General features: G+C 41.9%; 2 protein-coding genes across 5 annotated transcripts in view; both read left to right on the top strand.

Moving 5' to 3' along the window:
* The window catches only part of cspp1b (centrosome and spindle pole associated protein 1b), a 45,841-nt gene that overhangs the window by 15,844 nt on the left and 8,767 nt on the right, over positions 1–21,230 (top strand). For all 4 annotated transcript variants that reach the window (XR_013933867.1, XM_080439563.1, XM_080439561.1 and 1 more), the window contains exons 11-21: positions 801–1,000; positions 2,612–2,714; positions 3,265–3,364; positions 7,506–7,653; positions 8,863–8,985; positions 10,655–10,767; positions 12,564–12,713; positions 16,609–16,752; positions 19,086–19,298; positions 20,426–20,492; positions 20,666–20,771. Coding sequence is in view for 3 of the 4 variants with exons in the window: in XM_080439563.1 (XP_080295689.1) it covers positions 801–1,000; positions 2,612–2,714; positions 3,265–3,364; positions 7,506–7,653; positions 8,863–8,985; positions 10,655–10,767; positions 12,564–12,713; positions 16,609–16,752; positions 19,086–19,298; positions 20,426–20,492; positions 20,666–20,771 (1,467 nt within the window). In the remaining variant the exon portion in view is untranslated. The remainder of the gene's footprint in view (positions 1–800; positions 1,001–2,611; positions 2,715–3,264; positions 3,365–7,505; positions 7,654–8,862; positions 8,986–10,654; positions 10,768–12,563; positions 12,714–16,608; positions 16,753–19,085; positions 19,299–20,425; positions 20,493–20,665; positions 20,772–21,230) is intronic.
* On the top strand, positions 13,554–13,820 carry LOC308093282 (dynein light chain 2, cytoplasmic-like; the record flags this gene model as incomplete). The annotated part of the gene is made up of 1 exon (XM_080439566.1): positions 13,554–13,820. The coding sequence occupies one exon, from the start codon at positions 13,554–13,556 to the stop codon at positions 13,818–13,820; it is 267 nt and encodes an 88-aa protein (XP_080295692.1).

The raw sequence follows: 21,230 nt of genomic DNA, 5'->3' as shown, positions 1-21,230 counted from the left end.
ATGCTCCGCATAAGCGCTCGTATATTTTGAAAATAGCAGATCTACAAGCTCGCAACTGGTGTTGTGAGCTTGTAGATCTGCTTTTTTCAAATAGCCAATGCAGCCAGATCTGCAATCGTATCTGAATGACTGTTAAAGCAGTTTGTTTAAATGAGTTTATAAAATCTTATATTTTCACAGGGATTATTTATTAGTGTGTTAGATAATACATTTTGGAGTGAATATATGTGTCCAGATGCCTGTCAGACCGCGAGCCAATGCTGCTCCGCAGGTCTACAATGGAACAAACGGGTGCAGCCAACGTCTACAACTGCTCTCGACCAGACGTGAGATCTCAGCGTACCGTAGGCTGAAGGCAACGTCAGGATATATTGATAAATGCCGAAAGTTGCGCCGATCTCGCCGTACACCCATTATTTGGTCTGCACCACGCGTTGATAAATGAGGGCCAGTGAATGTTTGCTCCAATGCTTTCGGTGTCTGGCGATTCCCCTTTAGATGGTTTCCGTTTCAGCCAGCAATACTACAGTCTTTTTTACAGTCCACTGCAGCAGTAGGGGGTTCATTGTGGGTGGGGGGAGCATGCGCCACGGAACACACTCGTTCCTACGTTCACGTTTCATGTTAAATATATTATAATAACATCACTGTAAATCTGTGCGGGAATCAATTAAAATATGCACTACCCCTGCAATCCAGCGCTGAAATTCAGGCCCTGCACACTGAGGTAGCACACCCTAATATTCCTATTAGTAGTATTGATACAATTACTTTATAAATGTGTGTGTGTGTGTCTATAGACTCCAGCTGTTGGTCCCTCATCCTCCCTCCAGTGTCCCAGACACGTGCAGGAGTATATATGAAGGTCCATACCACCACCACCAGTATTACGACACGACCTACAGACCTCCACCAGCCGACCACCAAAGACAACCACCAGAACCCCACAGAATCCCACCGGACCACCACAGACCACCGCCAGACCCCAGCCTTCTCTACTGTAAGAAGCATTTCATGTTCCATCGTAGTGGTTCTCAAAATTTTCTATTACAAATGGATACTGTTACTGTCAGTTATAGACCTGTAAAGGGTCCATTTTGGAACCCCCTCAAGCAACCCTAAGGGTCCCTGGACCCCACCTTGAGGCCCTGACACAATGCAGGCATCAGACGACGCACGTCATCAAAATAACTCTGTCCTTTACAACGGCTGCGACCACACTTGAAGGTGTCGGGTACACGTGTCAAAACTTTCAGACACATCTTTCAGAGCACGGTTCTATTTTGGAGCACTTTGCTGGTGGTCGGAGTGCAGAGAAGAGAGCGAGAGAAGAGAGTAGGGCCAGTGGGCCACGCACGACTCCTGCCAGAGCTCTCTGATGCACGCTCTCAATCGCTCATTTGCGCTGTGTGATGGATGCAAAGAGACAGAACACACACATCACATACGCTACTAAGAGCTAAACTTGTTGTAGTTTTATTAAACATAACTGGAAGTGCCACTGGAAAAAATGCTCCTATATTAACAGGTTACAGAGTCCCCACCGACAACACTATAAACACCTTGGCCACCGATAAACTGTGGCCAAGTACTAAATACATTCCACCACCAACATGCTCATATGAATAGCCACTGTCGATTTCAGAGAAGCGTACGCATGCTGCAAAGAATAAAGCCAAGTTACTGTATGTGTGCAGGCGTACTTGTATTATAATGAGCCTCATATGAGCCTTATTCACAGTTTATTTTGGGACCAACTCATTCTCACTCTGAACAAGCCAGTCTTTAGAGACAAGATGAGAGTTACTAACGTAACGCAAACTCATTGAACTGTTCGAATTGTCATTGAAAAGACACATTCTCTGGTGAATACCGCTGTGTGATGTTTGACCATGTGTGTTTTGGTGCATTCCTTGTTTCATTCGGGGGTCAGTATGAGGTGGTTGAAATTATTAATGATTGAGGTGCCGTGTAACTGAATATATATATATATATATATATATATATATATATATATATATATATATAGCTATTTGACGCTTCCCATGTGAACAAGAGGACTAACGACGAGTGATGCTCGTGTCAGTTCAGACTCTGTGTGTCAGGGCCTTAAGAACCATTTAATGTACTACTGTAAGAATCATTCATACAATGGAAAACTTGTTCATATTCTTAATCAACTTTCAACTTGGTGTCTATTTTGGGCATGTCATTAGAAACTTCAGAAAAAAGCGGCTTTTGGGTGTTTGGCCACTTCTTACATGAAAGCCCCCCATACCCCACTGTCGGTAAATTGCTATGTACTGAATCATTCAGTACAGATGACTAAAACGTTTAGTTATTTCCTGTACTGTATGGGCTTCCTGAAAATGCATTTTCTGTTTACTGAGCTGGAGAGATGATGAGGAAACTGTTACTGAACAAACACTCTATAGCAATGATTACTATCAGAATATAGAGCTATTAAACACTTACTTTAACAAAAATATTCACTTACATCCCCTTTAAAATAACCTTTTATTCATTCAAATAAGTTCCGGTTTGCAGCTTTGATATAAAGAGAATTTAATTATGACAGACGACTTTTATTATGTGTTGCTGTGTGTTGTAGATGGTCAGCTGCCCATGTCATACCTGACTGTACCACCAGGGGGAGGTGTGTCCAGCCAGCTGGGTCACCACAGCCCTCAAAGCCATCATGAGCCATCAATACGGTAGGTACGAACTAGAAAAGAGCACTTATTATCTCCGCCAGGCTGGGTTGCCTAGCCAGGGCTGTGTCACTCGTGGGTTGCACTTGCAACCATCAGGACGGCTAGGAAGCTGGGGGTGGGATAGCATTTTCTACACCCATACGGGGGAACCTTTTGCATTTGTGCCAATTGGAGGTGCAAAACCTGTCAGAGTAGTAACAAAACGTGTGTTGGTGAGATATGGAGAGTTGCGTCATGATCCAAGGAATCAAGGGAACGTTTTCTTTTGACTGCACGACCTACAGTTCAAGAGTTATTGGCCCTTTTGTAGCGCCACCATGAGGCCGATTTGAAACATTTTGAGTGTCTTACTTGGCCCATTGGGATGTTATGTTTCTTGTAGTGGTGATGCTGATATAATAGTATTAATACATAATATTATGTAATATGTTGTGTTTTGCGTAATGATGACTGATATAATTGCAGTAATATGTTATGTTTTGTGTAGTGTTGACAGTTTTAGAGACCCGGCACTTCATATATAACATGTTTTGTGTATGTTTTTTTACAGTGTTGACAGTGTTACAGAACCAGTACTTCATGCATTTCCTTCAGAGAACAAATCATCCAGAACCTCTTTGATCTCTTATAAAGAAGCTCTGAAACAACAGGTACTGTAGGAACACTCATGCACTCACGCACACACGTCGCACGCACACACACACACACATAAATGCACACATGTACACACGTGCACACCAGCGATGGGGACTGATTGATTGATTGATGTACTTTTATTAGTAAGACATGAGAATCACAGTACATGGAAGTACAAAATTCACAATACAAGGTCTACTAAACTGGAAGACTCAGTTAAGCACGCAGCTTGTTTAAGATGAGAACCCCACGCACACAAATCATGATGACATATATGAGACAGACAGATATACACACTACTATACAGAATGTCATACAATCAGCTTTCAGGTTACTGGTATGAAGAGAGAAAAACTGGGGTTTGAGAGTTGGACGCACACTTAAAGTGGTATTTCACTTTAGAACACTTCACACGTCATTTTAATGTCTACTCAGGCCTTTGTGTACACAATATAGTTGCTTGATTCAAGTATTTAGATGATGTTCATTTCATCAGAGACACGCCCTCCTAGTATAAGCCCATTGAAATTCGATCTCCATTTTAACCATGTTAGACTCATTGAAAACACATATTCCAGCTTCTGGTGAATGATATTGTCCTTCAAATGAATGTTAGACTCATCAAAAACACGTCCCTGCTTCTGGTGACTGACATTTTCCATCTAATGGCTGAGGCTGTCATTCATTTTTTGATTAGTTATTATTGATACATATGTTAATATTTTATATACTGTATATACGGTATATAATTTTAATGTAATGTTATGACAAGTCCATGTATGAGATGGTACTGGTCAGCTCCCAGTACAACAGTAGTAGACTGTGGTTGTACTGGTCAGCTCAGCTCCCAGTAAAATGCTAATGAAGGTTTGGAGACTGAATGACTGCATCCCAGTATGTGTTGTATTGACAGGAAGCGTCCAACAAAGGCAGCAGTGAGCTTTATAAGCAGGTAACATAGAACACATTGAATCCTGATAGAACCCAATAGAACAGTGGATAGAACCTTTGTAGAACCGCAGTAGAGAGTTCCCTGCCAGCAGTTTGGCAAGGTTGTTATAGTTTTTTTTAAATTTGTTTTTATTGCTACATTGTTTTGACTAAGACTTTGTTTTCAGTTTGAAACTAGAAAATGTGCTCCTCGGAGCACAAGTCTCCGCCAGCAGACCCGTGCTATTTTAATAGCACGGGTCGTCTTGGTAGAACGGGTCGTCTTGGTAGAATGCGCGTGGTTTTTGGTGTTCTGCAGGGGCGAGTGAATATGTAGTGTCTGCATCTAAAAAATGTTCTTCTTGAAGCAATGTGTCATATGGGAGTCGTCGTAATTGACTGGTTTGTTCAAATGCTTGTCTGTCTTCTTCATCTTCATTGTCTTGAACAGTTTCAGCAGTTGATTGGTGTGTTTGATCTATGTCAGTTTTCTCTAGTGCTACATAATGTATTTGATCAAGGTGGCCAATTGTTACAGTATTAAGACTTCGGCCTTGTTGTGGGATCAATTCAACTCTATAGTCCTCTTCTGTGTTACTGTTGTAGATGAGTATACTTTCTTAGCTTTGGCCTTCTGCGCCTTTGCTTGACCAATGTTAGGTGTTCTCAGAGGGACACACACACGCACGGACGGGTGATTTGTACTGGAAGGTACTGTTCCAATCAAGACTGATTGATCCTGTCTTACCTCACTTCAAAAAACATAAATGGGTTTTTGAAGTGACACACCTATTTATAGGATTTTATGTCGTCATGCGTCCCTCTAGCCAATCAAAGGCATTGGTGTCAACATATTGACACGTGTCACGTGGAGCTTGACCAATGTTAGCTTGGCTAGGAGGGAGGTGAACACACAGCGGGACGAAGCGAAAACATACTCTCCGCCTCCGGCGGAGACAATGAATTCGTTTTCAGTATGGGTTTGCTAGTTACGTTTTTGAAATGGCTTAGATTTAGGGTTAGCTTCAGTTGTTTTGTATTGTAATATGGGGTATTTGTCAAGGGGCGTTGTAAAGAGGGCTTTCATATCCACATATTCAAGTCAGACATCATAGATAGACTATCTTTGGGCGTGACCAACATTGGGACTCCATGTATGGAATGGATATGACTGACTCATAGCGACACCGCCGGGATGATACGAGCACTGTAGCCAACAATATAAAAGCCAAGGGAATCTCAGAGTTAGATGAGATGCAACGATGACCCTTCCCATATCCTCAAACCTTTCCTGAGAGCTTACCATGTACCAGCCAATATCTGGCTTTACAACCCAGATACTCCGGCGACTACGGAGCCCTTCCCCACTGGTTCTCTTTCACCCTCTAGTACTACTTCACCTTGTGAACAACTTGGGTTCACCATTTTGGTTAAACCCATTCAATTCGGGAACGCATCTGTGTCATTTTAGATTTGAGCTATAGCCATTATTTTTATACTTTGGCTATTCAAAAATAGAAGATATACAAGCTCATAGCGCGGCACCGAGTGCTGCGCTACGAGCTGGTAGATCTGCAATTTTGAAAATGTGTGCAAATCTTTGAATTTATATATATATTGTTTAAAGCAAACAAAACACTTATGTTTCTGACATAAATCCTAACAGTTTTTTGAAAAAACTTTTGGCCACGGTCCGGACCCCCTTCTCCAAATATTTTGTTCCAGGGACCCCCCCCCCCCCTTAGAAGCAAAGATTTGAGTAAAAAATTATTCGCTTTAAAAAATATATATATTCAAAGATTTCCACACATTTTTACGATAAAAACAAAATTGCAGATCTACAAGCTCATAGCGTGGCACTCTGTGTTAGAACCGGAAGGTTCCTGGTTGGATCCCGGGCTCCCCCAGAGTTAGTGTTGAAGTGTCCTTGAGCAAGACTCTGAACCCCTAATTGCTCCCGATGAGCAGGTTGGTGCTTTGCATGGCTTCCTCCGCCATCGGTGTATGTATGTGTGTGTGTGAATGGGTGAATGTAATGCACAATCATTGTAAAGTGCCTCGGATAAAGGCCCTATATAAATGCACTATTTACCATTTAGATAACCAGTCGAGCCTTTGGTCTTTTACAGGCAGGATTCAAAAAGGTTAAAACTGGTACAGATAAAAAAAAATGATTACAAGATTTCATATCCACCAAAAATACAGCCTTATGTATGAAATATTGGCAAAGACTAAGGACGTTTTCTATTTGTATTTATTTTATTTCAGTTAAATACAATGTTTTTCAATTGTAGTTTTTGATATTAGTTCTAGTTAACTATAATAACATTGGATATGCTGTGGTGTTGTGTTGTGTCACTGCCCTGCCCTGCACAAACAAACACACACACACACACACACACACACTACTGTCTGTGTAGTGGCTGCAACTTTCCATTATTTTCTTAGCAATTATATATCAGTGGTTTTCAGCCCTTTTCATATCAAGGTCCATTAATCATTCTGCATTTGAGCCATGGAACCACCGTTTGATGAGATTTAGCCTCTCAGACCCCAAGACTTAGGACTTTTGTCCACAATTCCATTCTGTATTGATGTGGTACCATTATAGGAGAGATAACAGGCAAATGTTGATCAGAATAACAATTCTTTAATTAAGTAATGCAGATGTTTAACAATAGTTTAACTCTTGAGAGCCTTACGGGTCCATTTGGTTTCATTTTACACTCAAGAGTTAAAGATCTATAAGGGTCCATTAGGTTACCAACTCTCCCATCTTTTAGCAGGGCACCACCTGGAACCTCCTCAAGGACCACTGGTGGTCCCCGGACCACTGGTTGAGAACCACTGAATTATATTATCGATCGTTTGATTAATAGAATTACCGAAAATCACGTTTTTTGGGGGGTTTTCTGGTCCTCGGTCTGCCTCTTTTTTTTGGGGGGAGGGGGCGGATAATCCTTTTAAATCAGTGGTACTCAAAGTGGCGTCCAGGGGTCCTCAGGGTTCCTCGACATGGTTCCTAATGGACCCTTACAGGTCTGTAACTCGGTGTACAAATGGAACCACATGGCCCCTTCCGGTTCCATTTGTACACTCTTGAGTTATGGGGGTTCTTGAAATTAAAAAGTTTGAGAATAACAGTATTAATGAAGCTCAGCTGGAGGAGGACATGAGGAAACATGAACCATGGTGTTGTTATTAATAATAATGTTGGTGCTATAGATAGAGGAGCGTGCGGAGAGGAGGCGTCAGGAGAAGGAGCAGGCGGATCGGTACGACGCTCAGCTGGAGGAGGACATGAGGAGACATGAGCCATGGGGACGAGGAGGAGGAGGAGCTCCACTACGAGACAGCACCGGGAACCTCATCAGTACGACACACTTTACTGCTATATAAACTTTATATTAAACCTCATCAGTACGACACACTTTACTACACACTATATGAAACCTCATCAGTACGACACACTTTACTACACACTATATGAAACCTCATCAGTATGACACACTTTACTACACACTATATGAAACCTCATCAGTACGACACACTTTACTACACACTATATGAAACCTCATCAGTACGACACACTTTACTACACACGATATGAAACCTCATCAGTACGACACACTTTACTACACACTATATGAAACCTCATCAGTATGACAGTTTACTACACACTATATGAAACCTCATCAGTATGACACACTTTACTACACACTATATGAAACCTCATCAGTATGACACACTTTACTACACACTATATGAAACCTCATCAGTATGACACACTTTACAGCTATACACACCTTACATTAAACCTAATCAGTATGACACACTTTACAGCTATACACACCTTACATTAAACCTCTTCAGTTTGACACACTGTACTACTAAACTAATTTTACATTAAACCTCATCAATACCACATACATTACTGCTGAATCAACGTTAACAAAACGTAGCTACTTGGACTTTATGTTGACATGTAGTGCTCACACAAACATTACATTGTTTCTACCTACAAAAAGAGCCAAATAACAATGCATTCATTGACATACTGGTAGCTACATTACATGGCATTGTCACAGATTTGACAATCTGTGACAATGCATCAAATCTGTGACAATGCCAATGCAATCTCTGACAACTTATTACACATAAACTTTTAGTTGTTAACCTGGCATCCTATAGTGTGTATAGTTTCAATGTAGGCTAATGATAGGTTCTTGGTTTACATATGTATTAGTTATTATTAGCTTATTGGTTTACTTATGTATTACTTTATTATTAGATTACAATTTCAATTTTTTTAACCACATTTGTATTATGATGTATTATCTTGTGTCCTTGCTTACTGTAAATCGCTCTGGATTAAGAGCGTCTGCTAAATGCCTAAACTGTAAACTGTTATAATGATGTACGAGGACAGAAGCATTTCACTGAAGGTTAGTCCACTCAACTAAAATGTAAAGTATTATTGTGTTTGAGCATAAGGTACTCTGGACCAGTGTGCAGAGTTTAGAAGGAACACTGCTATAGAGACGTGTGTGTGTGTGTGTGTGTGTGTGTGTGTACTGTTTAGCTGATCTCAAACAGATGCACAGGTTGAATGAGGAGGCTTACAGCAAACCAGACCAGTACAGAAGCAGACTCAGCAGAATGACCAGAGAAGAACCACGCATTGATCCCAACGACAGAGTGTCAGGTACCACACTACTACACACTGCTACACACTGCTATAGAACCACATCAGGTACCACAGACGCACTACTACACTACTGTACAGCAGTGGTTCTCAACCTTAATGACTGGAGAGACCCCCCAAAACGTCTCGGCCAAGTCTCGTGAGTCGCAAACTCATGACCCCATGGATTAAAGTTCTCAGTCGCTACGCCACGACTGATAGGATGATTTATACTTGTTCACGTGCAAGTGTCACACGCTGAAAATAGCAGATTGACAAGCTCACAACGAGTTGTGAGCTTGTCAATCTGCTATTTTCAGCGTGTGACACTGGCACCTGAACTAACTAATTAAAGAGGATTTGAATTGGTCAAACTAGCAATAGAATACATGTTCAGAAGCATCAGCGGGAACATAGGGTACGTACATTTAGACCAATAGTACCTAAACATGATAATTCTACATATTGTGATAATTGTTTAGGAAACAGAGCATTAGTGTGCGGGGGCTCCTTTCACACCTTTTCATCAATCACAGATTGGGACATGGCCTAACAAAATGTTTCAGTCGGGAGATATGTTTTTGCTTTAATCCATGTGACCCACTGATGTAACAACATACACGCACTGAACAAACGTGCGTGCTTGCACTGCTATAATAATAGGCTATATAAAATAGCAAAACCAGCTACATTACTTAATGGTTCTGGCATTAATATAGGTTTATTTTCTTGAGATGAGGGGTTTGATAAGAGCAATATTACAGCAATATTACACTTGGACCGTGCATCTGTGAGGAAAATGAGCATCTCTTCCTACAGCTCCAGTAGCCAGTGAGCACCTACGTTGACCCTGCAGTTCACGCAGAGGGTTTATCAGTCTGATTTGGATGTTTGGTGTGGAAATACCTCGAGCACTTTCACTGGCGTTAAGCTTTGGTGTGTCAAACCTCAGCATAGTGCATGTTGGGGCTGGGCAATTTCTTAGCATGGAAACTCCTGCTGGTATTCTTGTTGCTTTGTAAACGGCTGTGTCTGAACGCTCTTCCCACTTTGAGGTTTTCACTTGCGGTCAAGGAGGACGATACTTGTGGGGTGGGGCGTCAGGTGTGTGGCCCTTTTTAGATGGATCTTACTGTAACACCTTGATCAATCCACTGTTCCATCCACCGTCCAAGGCTTTTGAGAGCCACCGTTCCATGTTGTGGTCGACAGAGTAAACAATGTTTCTTAACTTTTTGCTATCGTCTTTTGAAAGCTTCTTAAACTTTGATGGAGCAAGTTAAGCAAAAGGGAGGAGTGAGTCTTGCCTGGACGGAGTGTCACACACACACACACACACACACACACACACACACACACACACACACACACACACACAAACTTCCTTCATCACTCTTATCTCTACCTCCGAATATTTTTGGAATTAAATATTCTTCATTGTCAGAATATTCTGAACGTTGTTATTTTCTAATTCAGATTTTGAGCACATTCAGAAAACATCTGACGACCCCTCTGAAGTATTTGGTGACCCCCCTTGTGGGATCGTGGGGAGACCCCTGTTACTTATACAACCTTTAATTCCGCTTGTTTGCATTGTTCTGTGTGTACTTCTGTAGGTTTTTATCATTGTGTTTTGTGTGTACTTTACTGTAGGTTTTACTCATGTTTTATTGTATTGTGTGTATTGTAGGTTTTGCCCATGTCCAGATGCCTCATTTTGGTCGTGGTAACGTGTTCTCCAGTCCGCCCACCACGCAGCATGTACAGGAACAGGACAGCTACAAGACCTACCTCAAGCAGCAGGTACGGGCTCAAATTCAACCTCAAACTGCTGGTACTACAATGCTCAAAATTGTGACCATTTTAGTTGCAAATGTGTGAACAAAAACACGCGCTCCTCTTGCCTCGAAATCTTGGAAAAAATGTGTCTTCACTGCCTTGTGAGCTGAAATTAGGAGCTCTGGTGCTGTGTAGTAGCGTGGAGGTAGTTTTATCATTGGTGTGACGGAGCAGAGACATCGATTAGTGCTGTATTTTGAAGTTAAACGAGACGAGTGGCATTGCAGAGAGGCAAGGCCTTTAGGGGTGTGTGTGTGTGTGTGTGTGTAACTTGTGTGTCTCTAAACGGAGACAAAAGAAAAGTCGTCGGAGGTTGTTCAGTTGGTACATTGCGACAATTTAGTATTGAATATACTATTGAACATTTGACAATACTCAATTTGTTGTGCACATTAGAAGGGAGTTGTGAATAGCTACTGTATATGTAATGGCCAATGTAACAACTTATAATACCCTCCACTACCACTGCTTGCGGCCCAACATTCATCCTCTCTTTGTTTCTACAGAAGCGTGCTGTTTATTCTATTAAGTTTATACTTTACACAGAAGCACAGCCTTTATTCTAGGCTTTATTCTACCATTGCATACTTTGTGTTGTGGCGACATAAACTTATGGTAACATTCGTCAGGTTTTTCAATTTACACTGCAATTATCAATTATTAATTTAGAAATTCCATAGAATAAAGTTAAAAAACACAATATTTACAGGGTCCACCAGGATATATTCATGTCTGTCTGTCTGTCTGTCTGTCTGTCTGTCTGTCTGTAGGTAGACTCTCGAGCCAGACTGTTAACACTCACACAATATTCAAATGCCTCCGTCATACAGTCTGTGCAAAGGATGCCCTGAAAACGATCCAGGAGTAAAGCAGATGTCCCGCTTCCGTTTGGTCTTTGCAGTCGCATAAATTTGTCCTATTGTAAATCAAATTAGTCGAAGCAAATATAGCTTGCTGCTTAGAAGTAATGGGAATTCAAAAATACTTTTTAAAGATATTTCAAAATATATTTTCGTGAATGTAGCATTCAGAGATTGTGGAATAGTTGTCTGTAGGTCTAGCTCTGGTCCATAACTTTAGAAGGAGTTCTCTTTAACACTATGGTACTCTCTGGCCGTTGCCCGCACACCCCCGGTAATGCAGGCTGCGCAGCCTCTCATCTTTAGTAAAAATGGAGAATACACTTTCGCTTCTCACCAAAACAAAGACTGTTTTAAGATGTTGAAAGCCTACTTTCCTTAGTGGGAACACTCGGAGCCCCCCACCTCACGTCTAAAATACACCTTTTGGCCAGAAAAGAAAATATTTCACCAGAAGGAAAAAAAATTTTGTCCACAGTGATCTGGTCAATGGAATGTTTCTATTGACCAGATTTTTCATTCCGGTGAAATATTTTCTTTTCTGGCCAAAAAGTGTATTTTAGACGTGAAGTGGGAGGCTCAGAGTGCTCCCACTAAGGAAAGTAGGCTTTCAACATCTTAAAACCGTCTTTGTTTTGGTGAGTAGCTAAAGCGTATATTTTATTTTTTACCAAAGACGAGAGGCTGCGCAGCCTGCGCTACCGGGGGTGTGCGTGCAACGGCTCTAAAGTAACATAGCGTTTAAGGAGAACTCCTTTTAACGCTATGGACCAGAGCTACTGTAAGTCATGATGCTATTTGTCCAGATTGAGAAGCGTCGCAAATGCATCAGAGGAGCGAGAGCGATCCAGACTGTCTGTCTGTCAGTACTGTATGTAATGATGTTTTTGGTTTGTACAGATAGAGGAGAAGCGTCTGCAGGCGTCAGAGGAGAGAGAGCGAGCCAGGCTGGAGGAGGAGAAGGAGGAGAGGAGGTTGGAGGAGCAGAGAGCTCACATCCAGAAGGAGTTCCTGGAGGAGCAGGAGAAGAAGAAACGCAAGGAGGTGGAGGTACGTGTGTATGGAGGTCTAATAATGTCTCATTCTGTCTTTAACTTGAAGATGAGTTCTTGTTGGCAAGCTACAGCATAATATTAGCATTTAATTACAACTGTTTTGGCTGTAAAGCGCCTTCAGATTTCTGTGGATTCGATGACATTTAACACATTCACTGCTTGGGGTTTTCTGAAACAGGCTGTAGCTTCTGCCAGCATTTTTAAGCATTCTGACTAATCTTTCAAGAACCACAGAATATTTATCTCCAGTATGATCGATCCCCTGATGGTTGCTAATCACGGAGGGTTTCACTGTGCTCCTGTGGAGAAAAAAAGTCACCAGGACCTCCCGTTCGCTTGAAAATAGCATGTTTCACCAAAAATACAGTAAAACACAGGAGCCGAGATATAGAATATTTCTCAAATACTTTAACCAGGAAGTGAATGGAGCAGTAAATCTTCGGATCATGTTATCTCCTGGTTCTGTGTGAAAAACGTTTTTTGAAAAGAAGATTTCCGTCAATGGCAGGAAATGTGTTAAGAGAGAAGGTGTGCAGATAAGCACGTCTGTGCAAATCGGCGCTGTTAGACATGCCCAGCCCTGGTTTGTATTGTGCGTTACGTCAGACCAGAGCCCATATAAGATTATATTAAGGCGTCACAGACACCATGAGACAGCGACAGACAGAGACAGGGAGGCAGAGAGAGAGACAGACGATAACATAGAGAGAAACAGCATTCTACAGCAGTTACCACCCAGCATTTCACCTCCGGGGTCAACCACCACTTTTGCCGGCATTGTCGCTTAGAGAGGAACCATCTCTCTTTTAAAGTAGGACAAGGACATTTCAGCATCATGTCAGACAGAAAGGCGGTCATAAAGAACGCCCAGATGATGTCGGAGGACATGCAGCAGGACGCGGTGGAGTGTGCCACGCAGGCCCTGGAGAAGTACAGCGTCGAGAAGGACATCGCCGAGTACATCAAGAAGGAGTTCGACAAGAAGTACACCCCCACCTGGCACTGCATCGTCGGGACCAACTTCGGCAGCTACGTGACCCGCGAGATGATGATCTATTTCTACCTGGGCCAGGTCGCCGTTCTGCTGTTCAAGATCGGATGAGGCAAGAGTGGTTCACAAACCTTTTGTCACTGCAAGGACCCCCCAGTTGGATATGTATTAGGCCACTGACCTCCCATTTGATACACTTTTCATCTCTGGGTCCCCAATATACACTGTAGAATCCTCAGTGTTTGACTCTGAGACTGTGCAAATGGAATCAAATGGACCCACAAGGGTCCATCCATTTGTACTCTATCGGAGTTAAACACGGAGGATTCTTTTAACCTCGAGTGCAGAGTTTCTCAAACTTTTTCATGTCAAGGACCCCCAAATTGACAATTATTAGTCTGCGGACCCCCATTTGAAAAGATATGCCAGGGACCCCCATAAGAGAAGACTTTTGTGGCTCTAGCAGTGATTCTCAACCATTTTAATTTCAAGGACCACCAGTTTGACATGCATTAGGCTACGGACCCCCATTTATGGCATTTCAATCTCTGGGACCACAATTTATGTTGCAAAATCAATGTTAATTTAACTCTTGTGAGTGTACAAATGGAACCAAATGGACCCATTTGGTTCACACTCTTGAGTTACAGACCCATGAGGGTCCATTTGGTTCCTAACTATCTACCATTTAGCTGTGGACCCCCTGGAACTCCCTCAAGAACCCCTGGGGGTCCCCGGACCCCACTTTGAGAACCAATGCTCTAGTGGTCCCTGGACCCGACCTCGAGAACCAGTGGGCTAAGACAGCGGTTCCCAAAAGGTGTACCAAATCCCAAGGTACATGTGGAACAGTTCCAGGTGTGGGATTTTGTGACAATGGTAGTTTAACCACTTTCAGCCTGGCGCCCCTGTTGTGCAATTTGTAATTATTATTACTAGTGGTGAGGCCCATTGAGTACGCATGCCCCTCCTTTATGCATTACCCCTTGTATCCGTTGTTGTATCCAGGTGCAGTACCCATTATCATAGACCTTAGAGGCCAGTCTACGATGTCGCGCGTTCGGAACACACGCCCGTCTTATTATGCGATTCCTGTTGTACCCGTTGTCGTGGAGACCAGTCTATACCTCATATTGATGACATCATGGATCTCCATAAAGGGGACACAGACAGACAGATCCAGAGATCTCCATATATGGGCCTAAAAGGGACACGGACAGACAGACGATACAGAGATTTGTGGATTTATAGTTATAGCTGGACATCTGCCCTGTTTGAGGTTGATCCAACCGACGGTTCTCGAGATATGCGGGGGAAAGACACGGAGATTCCATGCCTTTGTAGATATAGTAAAACATTTTCCAAATGTTTCATCTGGAGCCATCGTGACAAAGATGTTCCTACTGTATTTGGGGGAAGAACTTTTTTGTTATTTAGTTTTTTGTTTTACGTTTCAGTTTTGATTGGCCATAGAATAGAGACACAGGAAAGGCGGGAGAGAAGAGAGAGAGAGGGGATAACATGCAGTGCAGTGCATCCACCATAATATCGACCATATATTCTGCCCGCCCTCTAATTTCAATAAACATAAACAGTCGCCAAGAGGCAGCACAGCTGTTAGAGTTACAGAGTTACAGATGCAGAGTAAGAAAGGTACTGTAGTGTTTTTTGTTTTGTTTTTTATGGCATGGCCCTGCAGGGGTCTATAAGAGTGTCTATCTGTGTGTCCGGAGATCAGCTCCACATTTCTTGTGTACGCTGTTCTGCCAGTAGGCATAACGGAACCTCCACTCATTTTTTTTCACATTTATTTCAAATATTTAACTGATTTTGAGACAATGAGGATCAAGATGTAATCTTGCCCTGATTTTGGAGTTGTTGTACGTCATAGATATGTCATAGATGGCTGACTTGACTACATACTGTATAATATTTATGCATATGTGTATTATATATAGGTGAATAATGTATCCGAGTAATACATTAGTGACTATATACTGTAAATGTATGTGAATATGATATATGTTTATTAATAAATATATAAATATAAGTGAGCAATGAGTATGATAGTTTAAGTGATTGCATTAAGTGTCATATATATTCTCTAATAGATATATGGTATATAAGAGAATATATAGAGGTACAGTATATGACTATTCCATAGCGTTATACAAACATATGAATATTGATATTAGTAGTTGAGAAGGAGTAAGACTTCTTCGTACTCCTTTTTTAACATTGTGCTTTCTTATTTTAGCATTTCTGTTTTCTGTCATTTTGTTTTATCTGTTTTTTTGTTGGAAATAAAGGTTATCAAATCGATGAAGTCTTGAACCTAATTCATACCAACTGGCATGTTTAACCCATTAACGCATGTGTCATTTTCAGATTTATTTGGCTATTCAGAAATAGCAGATATACACTTAGTAGATCTGCTGTTCTTTTGAAAAATCATGAAAATCTTTGAATATATATTTGCAAAGCGAACATTTGTAAAATAATTTGTTCCAGGAACCTCCAGAAGCAAAGATTGATTAATGTCGTTTAAAAAAATATATGTATTCAAAGATTTGCACAATGTTTCAAAAATAGCAGATCTACAAGCTCGTAGCGCGGCACTTGGTGCCGCGCTACGAGCTTGAATATCTGCTATTTTTGAATAGCCAAAGTAGAAAATTGTGGTTAGAATCTAAAATGACACAGATGCGTTCCCGCTCTTAATGGATTAAAATAGCAGATCTACACGGCACGCTCAACGTGTTGCATTCGCGACACACGCTTTGTAGGCCTGCTATTTTAAACGCACGATCGCCGTGTGATGAAGAATCAGGCTTCAGATCCACAGTGTAGCCACAATAACAATGTCTCTCCTCTCTTTCTCCTCTCCTTCCTCCTTCAGCAAAAAGCCAAGAATGAGGAGCTGGTTCGTCTGGCAGAGGAGAGGAGGAGAGAGGAGCAGAGGGTGAGGAGAGACGAGGAGGACAAGGACAACACTGCTCTGAGGAGGGAGTATGAGAGAGAGAGACAGGCTCGCCTGGAGGAGGTACACACACACACACACACACACACACACACACACACACACACACACACAGTGTAGATTTTTGCACAACACCCTTGTGTGATAGTACTTCAGTGGTTAAATCGATTTGATATATATATATATTTAAAAAAAACGCTTCTCGATTATTTGATCAATCACAAAATTAATCAATACAATAATTGCTAAGAAAATAATAGGGATGTAACAAAACCAAAAATTCACAATACATTTATCACTAATTAAAAAAATAAAATAATGTTCCAAATGTTCACTGTCGTGCTCAGAATAGGTAATCTATGGTTCATGTGACTAATGAGACGCACTCTGCTTGTTTGAGGCTTTGTGCCACTTTAGCTTTGTGTCTCTTGGTACAGAGCTGGCAGCACTGTTTGACTAAAGCTAAGTACTGCTGCTAAGCTAAATGGCAAGGCTATGTTGCTCAGCAAAACATCAACCAGTCCCACATTTAGCTAAATATCCAAGCGATCAGCGAGAGAGTGGCTCCACAGTAGAGGCAGGCTGTTTCGTTCGCATTACTCCGCTGCTGTTCAAACAAAACAATACAATGTTGGTCCTGAATACATATGGTAGGTTCCCATGATAATATAGAGACATTTTTGTTAATGCAATCTCACGATAATGGCTATTGTTACATCCAGTGGTGTGTTCTAGATTTTTTTGGAGGCTATACTATAACTATTCCCTCCCTAGTTCCTCCCACACGCACGGTGCGCGCGCGCGTATATAATGAATTAATGTACAAAAATTGCGCGAGCTCCGTGCGCGTTTATGCCCCGCACAAACTCGGCCAGGCCCAGTTTCACAGTAGGCCTAACACTGAGTACAATTCCAATATGCTTTGTACTGATTTTCTACTGTTTCGAATGTTAATCACCCTGTAACTCAACCACTTAGGAGATGCTTTTAGCCTTAGATGCATTTTCAATGCAAAGCATGGATTATATCCATAGAATAGTGCAAGGATTGTTATAAATAAATGCTGGTTAGGCTTATCAGATATAATAGCAGTGTTAACAGCGAGCATTCCTGTATCTATTACAGAATAATATTAACTTGGCATTGAAGACACAAAGACACAAACTGTATTGAAGATTCAAGATTTTGCTTGTGCTATGAGGCGCAATTTGAATACTAATGCAGTACTCGATTCAGTGACCTACGTTCAATGAAGTGAATGGCAGGTCGTTGAGTTAATGTATGAATATCTTCGCCAGCAGCCATTAATTATCACCTCAAGAACAATAGCCACACATATGATAAGCCATCAACTCAGAGTTAGACTAGTCAGACCACATTCTTGCTGTTTGTATTGCTGCGCCCCCCAGCCCAGCCACTCCTCCTCGTATCAGATACGCCGTTTCGAACTGTTTTTGGATGTATACGGTGGCGACGAAGAAAATCTGCAGGCCATACGGCGTATACAGCGTACCACGGTAGAACACATGTAACCAGTGGGGTTACATCCCTAGAAAATAACCAATAGTTACATCCCTAGCTCACTATTTTGATCGTGTTTTGGAGAACATCATTGAGTGCTGGCCCTCGTGACATGGTAGCAGGTCTCTCCATGGATGATGCAGTGTGTGAATTTGACGCACGACACGTCATTCAACACTTTGGCTTCAAGTCCTTTGTTTCCTTTCCCTGCATCTGTGCAAACACCAACACTGCTCTATGTTCCCCTATGTTTTATAATTCACCAGAAAGAGAGAGACATGCACAGTCGTATGTAACCTTGTCAGAAACTTCTTTGTTCTACTAAGCGAACCTTTCGGCTCATAATGTCTACTTCTGTCTCATCTGATTTAAGTCATTAGCGTGTTTTAATTCAGTGGTTCTCAATGTGGGATCCGGGGACCCCCAGGGGTCCTTGGGAGGGTTCCAGGGGGTCCCCAGCAAAATGTTGTTAATCCAGTGTCACAATCATTTTAACCACTTTATCCATTGGCTATTCAAAAATAGCAGATGTACAAGCTCACAGCTCGTCACGAGCTTGTACGGCTGCTATTTTAGAATTTTGTTGAAAAATCTCAAATGTTTGGCAGATTTTTACAAATATTTTTTTTAAATACACAAATCTTCTCTTTTGGGGGTCCCTGGCACAAAAGAAAATCAGATGGGTGTCCGCGGCCAAATACATATCAATTTGGGGGTCCTTGGCACGAAAACATTTGAGAACCACTGTTCTATACTGAGTGAACCTTAGTACTGTCTACTACGTCTACTTCTGTCTCATCTGTTTGAATTCATGCTCATTGTAGTGTGTGTTTTAATTCCTCCACGCTGTTGTGTGTGTGTGTGTGTGTGTGCAGGTGCACAGGGAACCCTCTCCTCCAATCCCCACCCTGCAGAGGAGACACGGGGCCCGACACACTCCCAGGCCACCTAGCGCACACTCGCTCAGCGGACAGCCACCTAGCACACACTCACCCAGGCCCCCTAGCACACACCTACCCAGCACACATACCTCCCCCAGGCCCCCACCCAGCAGCACGCACAGCCAGCTGTCCTCTGCGCCCCTGTCTGTAAGCACACACACACACACACACACACACACACACACACACACACACACACACACACACACACACACACACACACACACATGAAATGCTTACATCTGTATTGTCAGACTGTATTTCTGTTCAATGAAATATATATTACTTTCATTTAATTAGATTTACACTGTATGGGTTATTAACACATTCACTGCCAGTTTTTTAAAAAAAACAGGCTGCAGCCTCTGCCAGCATTTAACGATTTTCTTACCTTTTCAAGTAGTCACAGAATATTTATCTCCAGTATGATCGATCCCCTGATGGTTGCTAATCACGCAGGGTTTCACTGTGCTTCCGCGAAAAAAAAAAAAAAAACATGTACAATTACACAAGTAATGTTAAAAGGAAAAAGCCCTGTGGGCTTGTTTCCATTGTCGTCCTATGTATTCAATTCATAGAAATTGCAGCGACTGAACACCTTGGAGGTTTTCTTTTGTGAGGTGAAACGCAAACTATAAGAGAAAGTACAGTAAGCTGAGAAAAAGCCAGCTTGCGTCGCTCACCGCAACACACTCATACCATGAAGTATAAATCAGGCCTTTGACCTCTAGTCTCTCAAGCCTGAGTTACACTTTGTCGTACGACGGTGTCACTTTAGAGTTATCAAATTCTGCCCGAACCCGACCCTACCTCGGGTATGGGTATGGGGAAAAAAATGATATTGTAGTAATAATATTTAAATTATTTATTTTCAGTTTTTTCCGGGTTTTCGGGCCTAAACATTATGGTAATTATCGGGCTGGGCCCTGTTTGGGCCGGTCCTTAATTTTCAGGCCCGTTGAGAACTCTGTCGCAATTCCAAAAATAGCCAGCTTGTACTGTAGATCAGCCAATATTCATCACTCTCTGGATTGGAGGAAATTGGTATCCTCATCCTGTCCTGATTTTTTTTTCCTTCTGTTTACTAAAGAGCGGGAGAGATGCGGAGACCCCTGTTACTGAACAAACACTCTTTGTTTTGATCGCTAGCACAATATAGAGCTATTTAACACTTGATTTCACAAAGAAATATCACTTACCGCACCTCTCTTAATGATGCTTCACCCAGGTGACATAAAGAGTGTGTACGTGATCATGTTGTGTTTGTGTTTAAGGAGAGATGTCTGTCAGGACTGCAGTCACCTCCTGTCCCCGCTCGACGCAACCAGCTCAGAGCTGCAGGTACACACACACACACACACACACACACACACACACACACACACACACACACACACACACACCCACACACACACACACACACACACACACACACACACACACACACCTTGATGTTTAAAATGATAATTTGAAAAACTGCATTTTTCCTCTAAGCCTCATTTCTGTGTGTGTAGAGGATAACAGGGGTGTGTTCAGTGAACTCTCAGCGTTAAGGAGACAGCTCTACAGTGAACAGAAGAGACTAGAGGAGTGGGAGGAGCATGACCCTCTGATGGACAGGTAAACTGACCAGTCAATTAACAGCTACCCACATGGTTAGCTGTGTGTTGCTCATTCCACAAATGGCGCGATCCTTACAAGTTGTACCTCGTTGTAATGGTGACTAATCTGGTTTTCCCACGATATAAAATACTGTACCAATTGGTATCATTGAAGGGGAGAAATAATCGACCAAAAATTACATTTCCGGCCTTTTTTTTAATAGGAGTTTTATATTCACAGTTCACACTTAACTCTTTGACTGCCCCGGACGGGAATTCCCGTCCGATGGCTCTATGGCTATCATGGCCAATGACGGAATGACGAAAATATGAAAAAACACATTTTTTTTTTTTTTTTTTGAATTTTTCTGAATTTTTTGGTCTTTTTTTTTTTTTGGTTTATCTCAAAGGAACTAGGAGATAACGCTATCCAAAAAATTGCTGCTCCATTCACTTCAATGTTAAAAAACAAACAGAG

Source organism: Gymnoscopelus braueri (assembly GCF_963280865.1).
Source record: "Gymnoscopelus braueri genome assembly, chromosome: 10".
Classification (NCBI taxonomy): domain Eukaryota; kingdom Metazoa; phylum Chordata; class Actinopteri; order Myctophiformes; family Myctophidae; genus Gymnoscopelus; species Gymnoscopelus braueri.
Note: the sequence above shows the minus strand (reverse complement) of the source record. Positions and strands in the feature narration are given on the sequence as shown.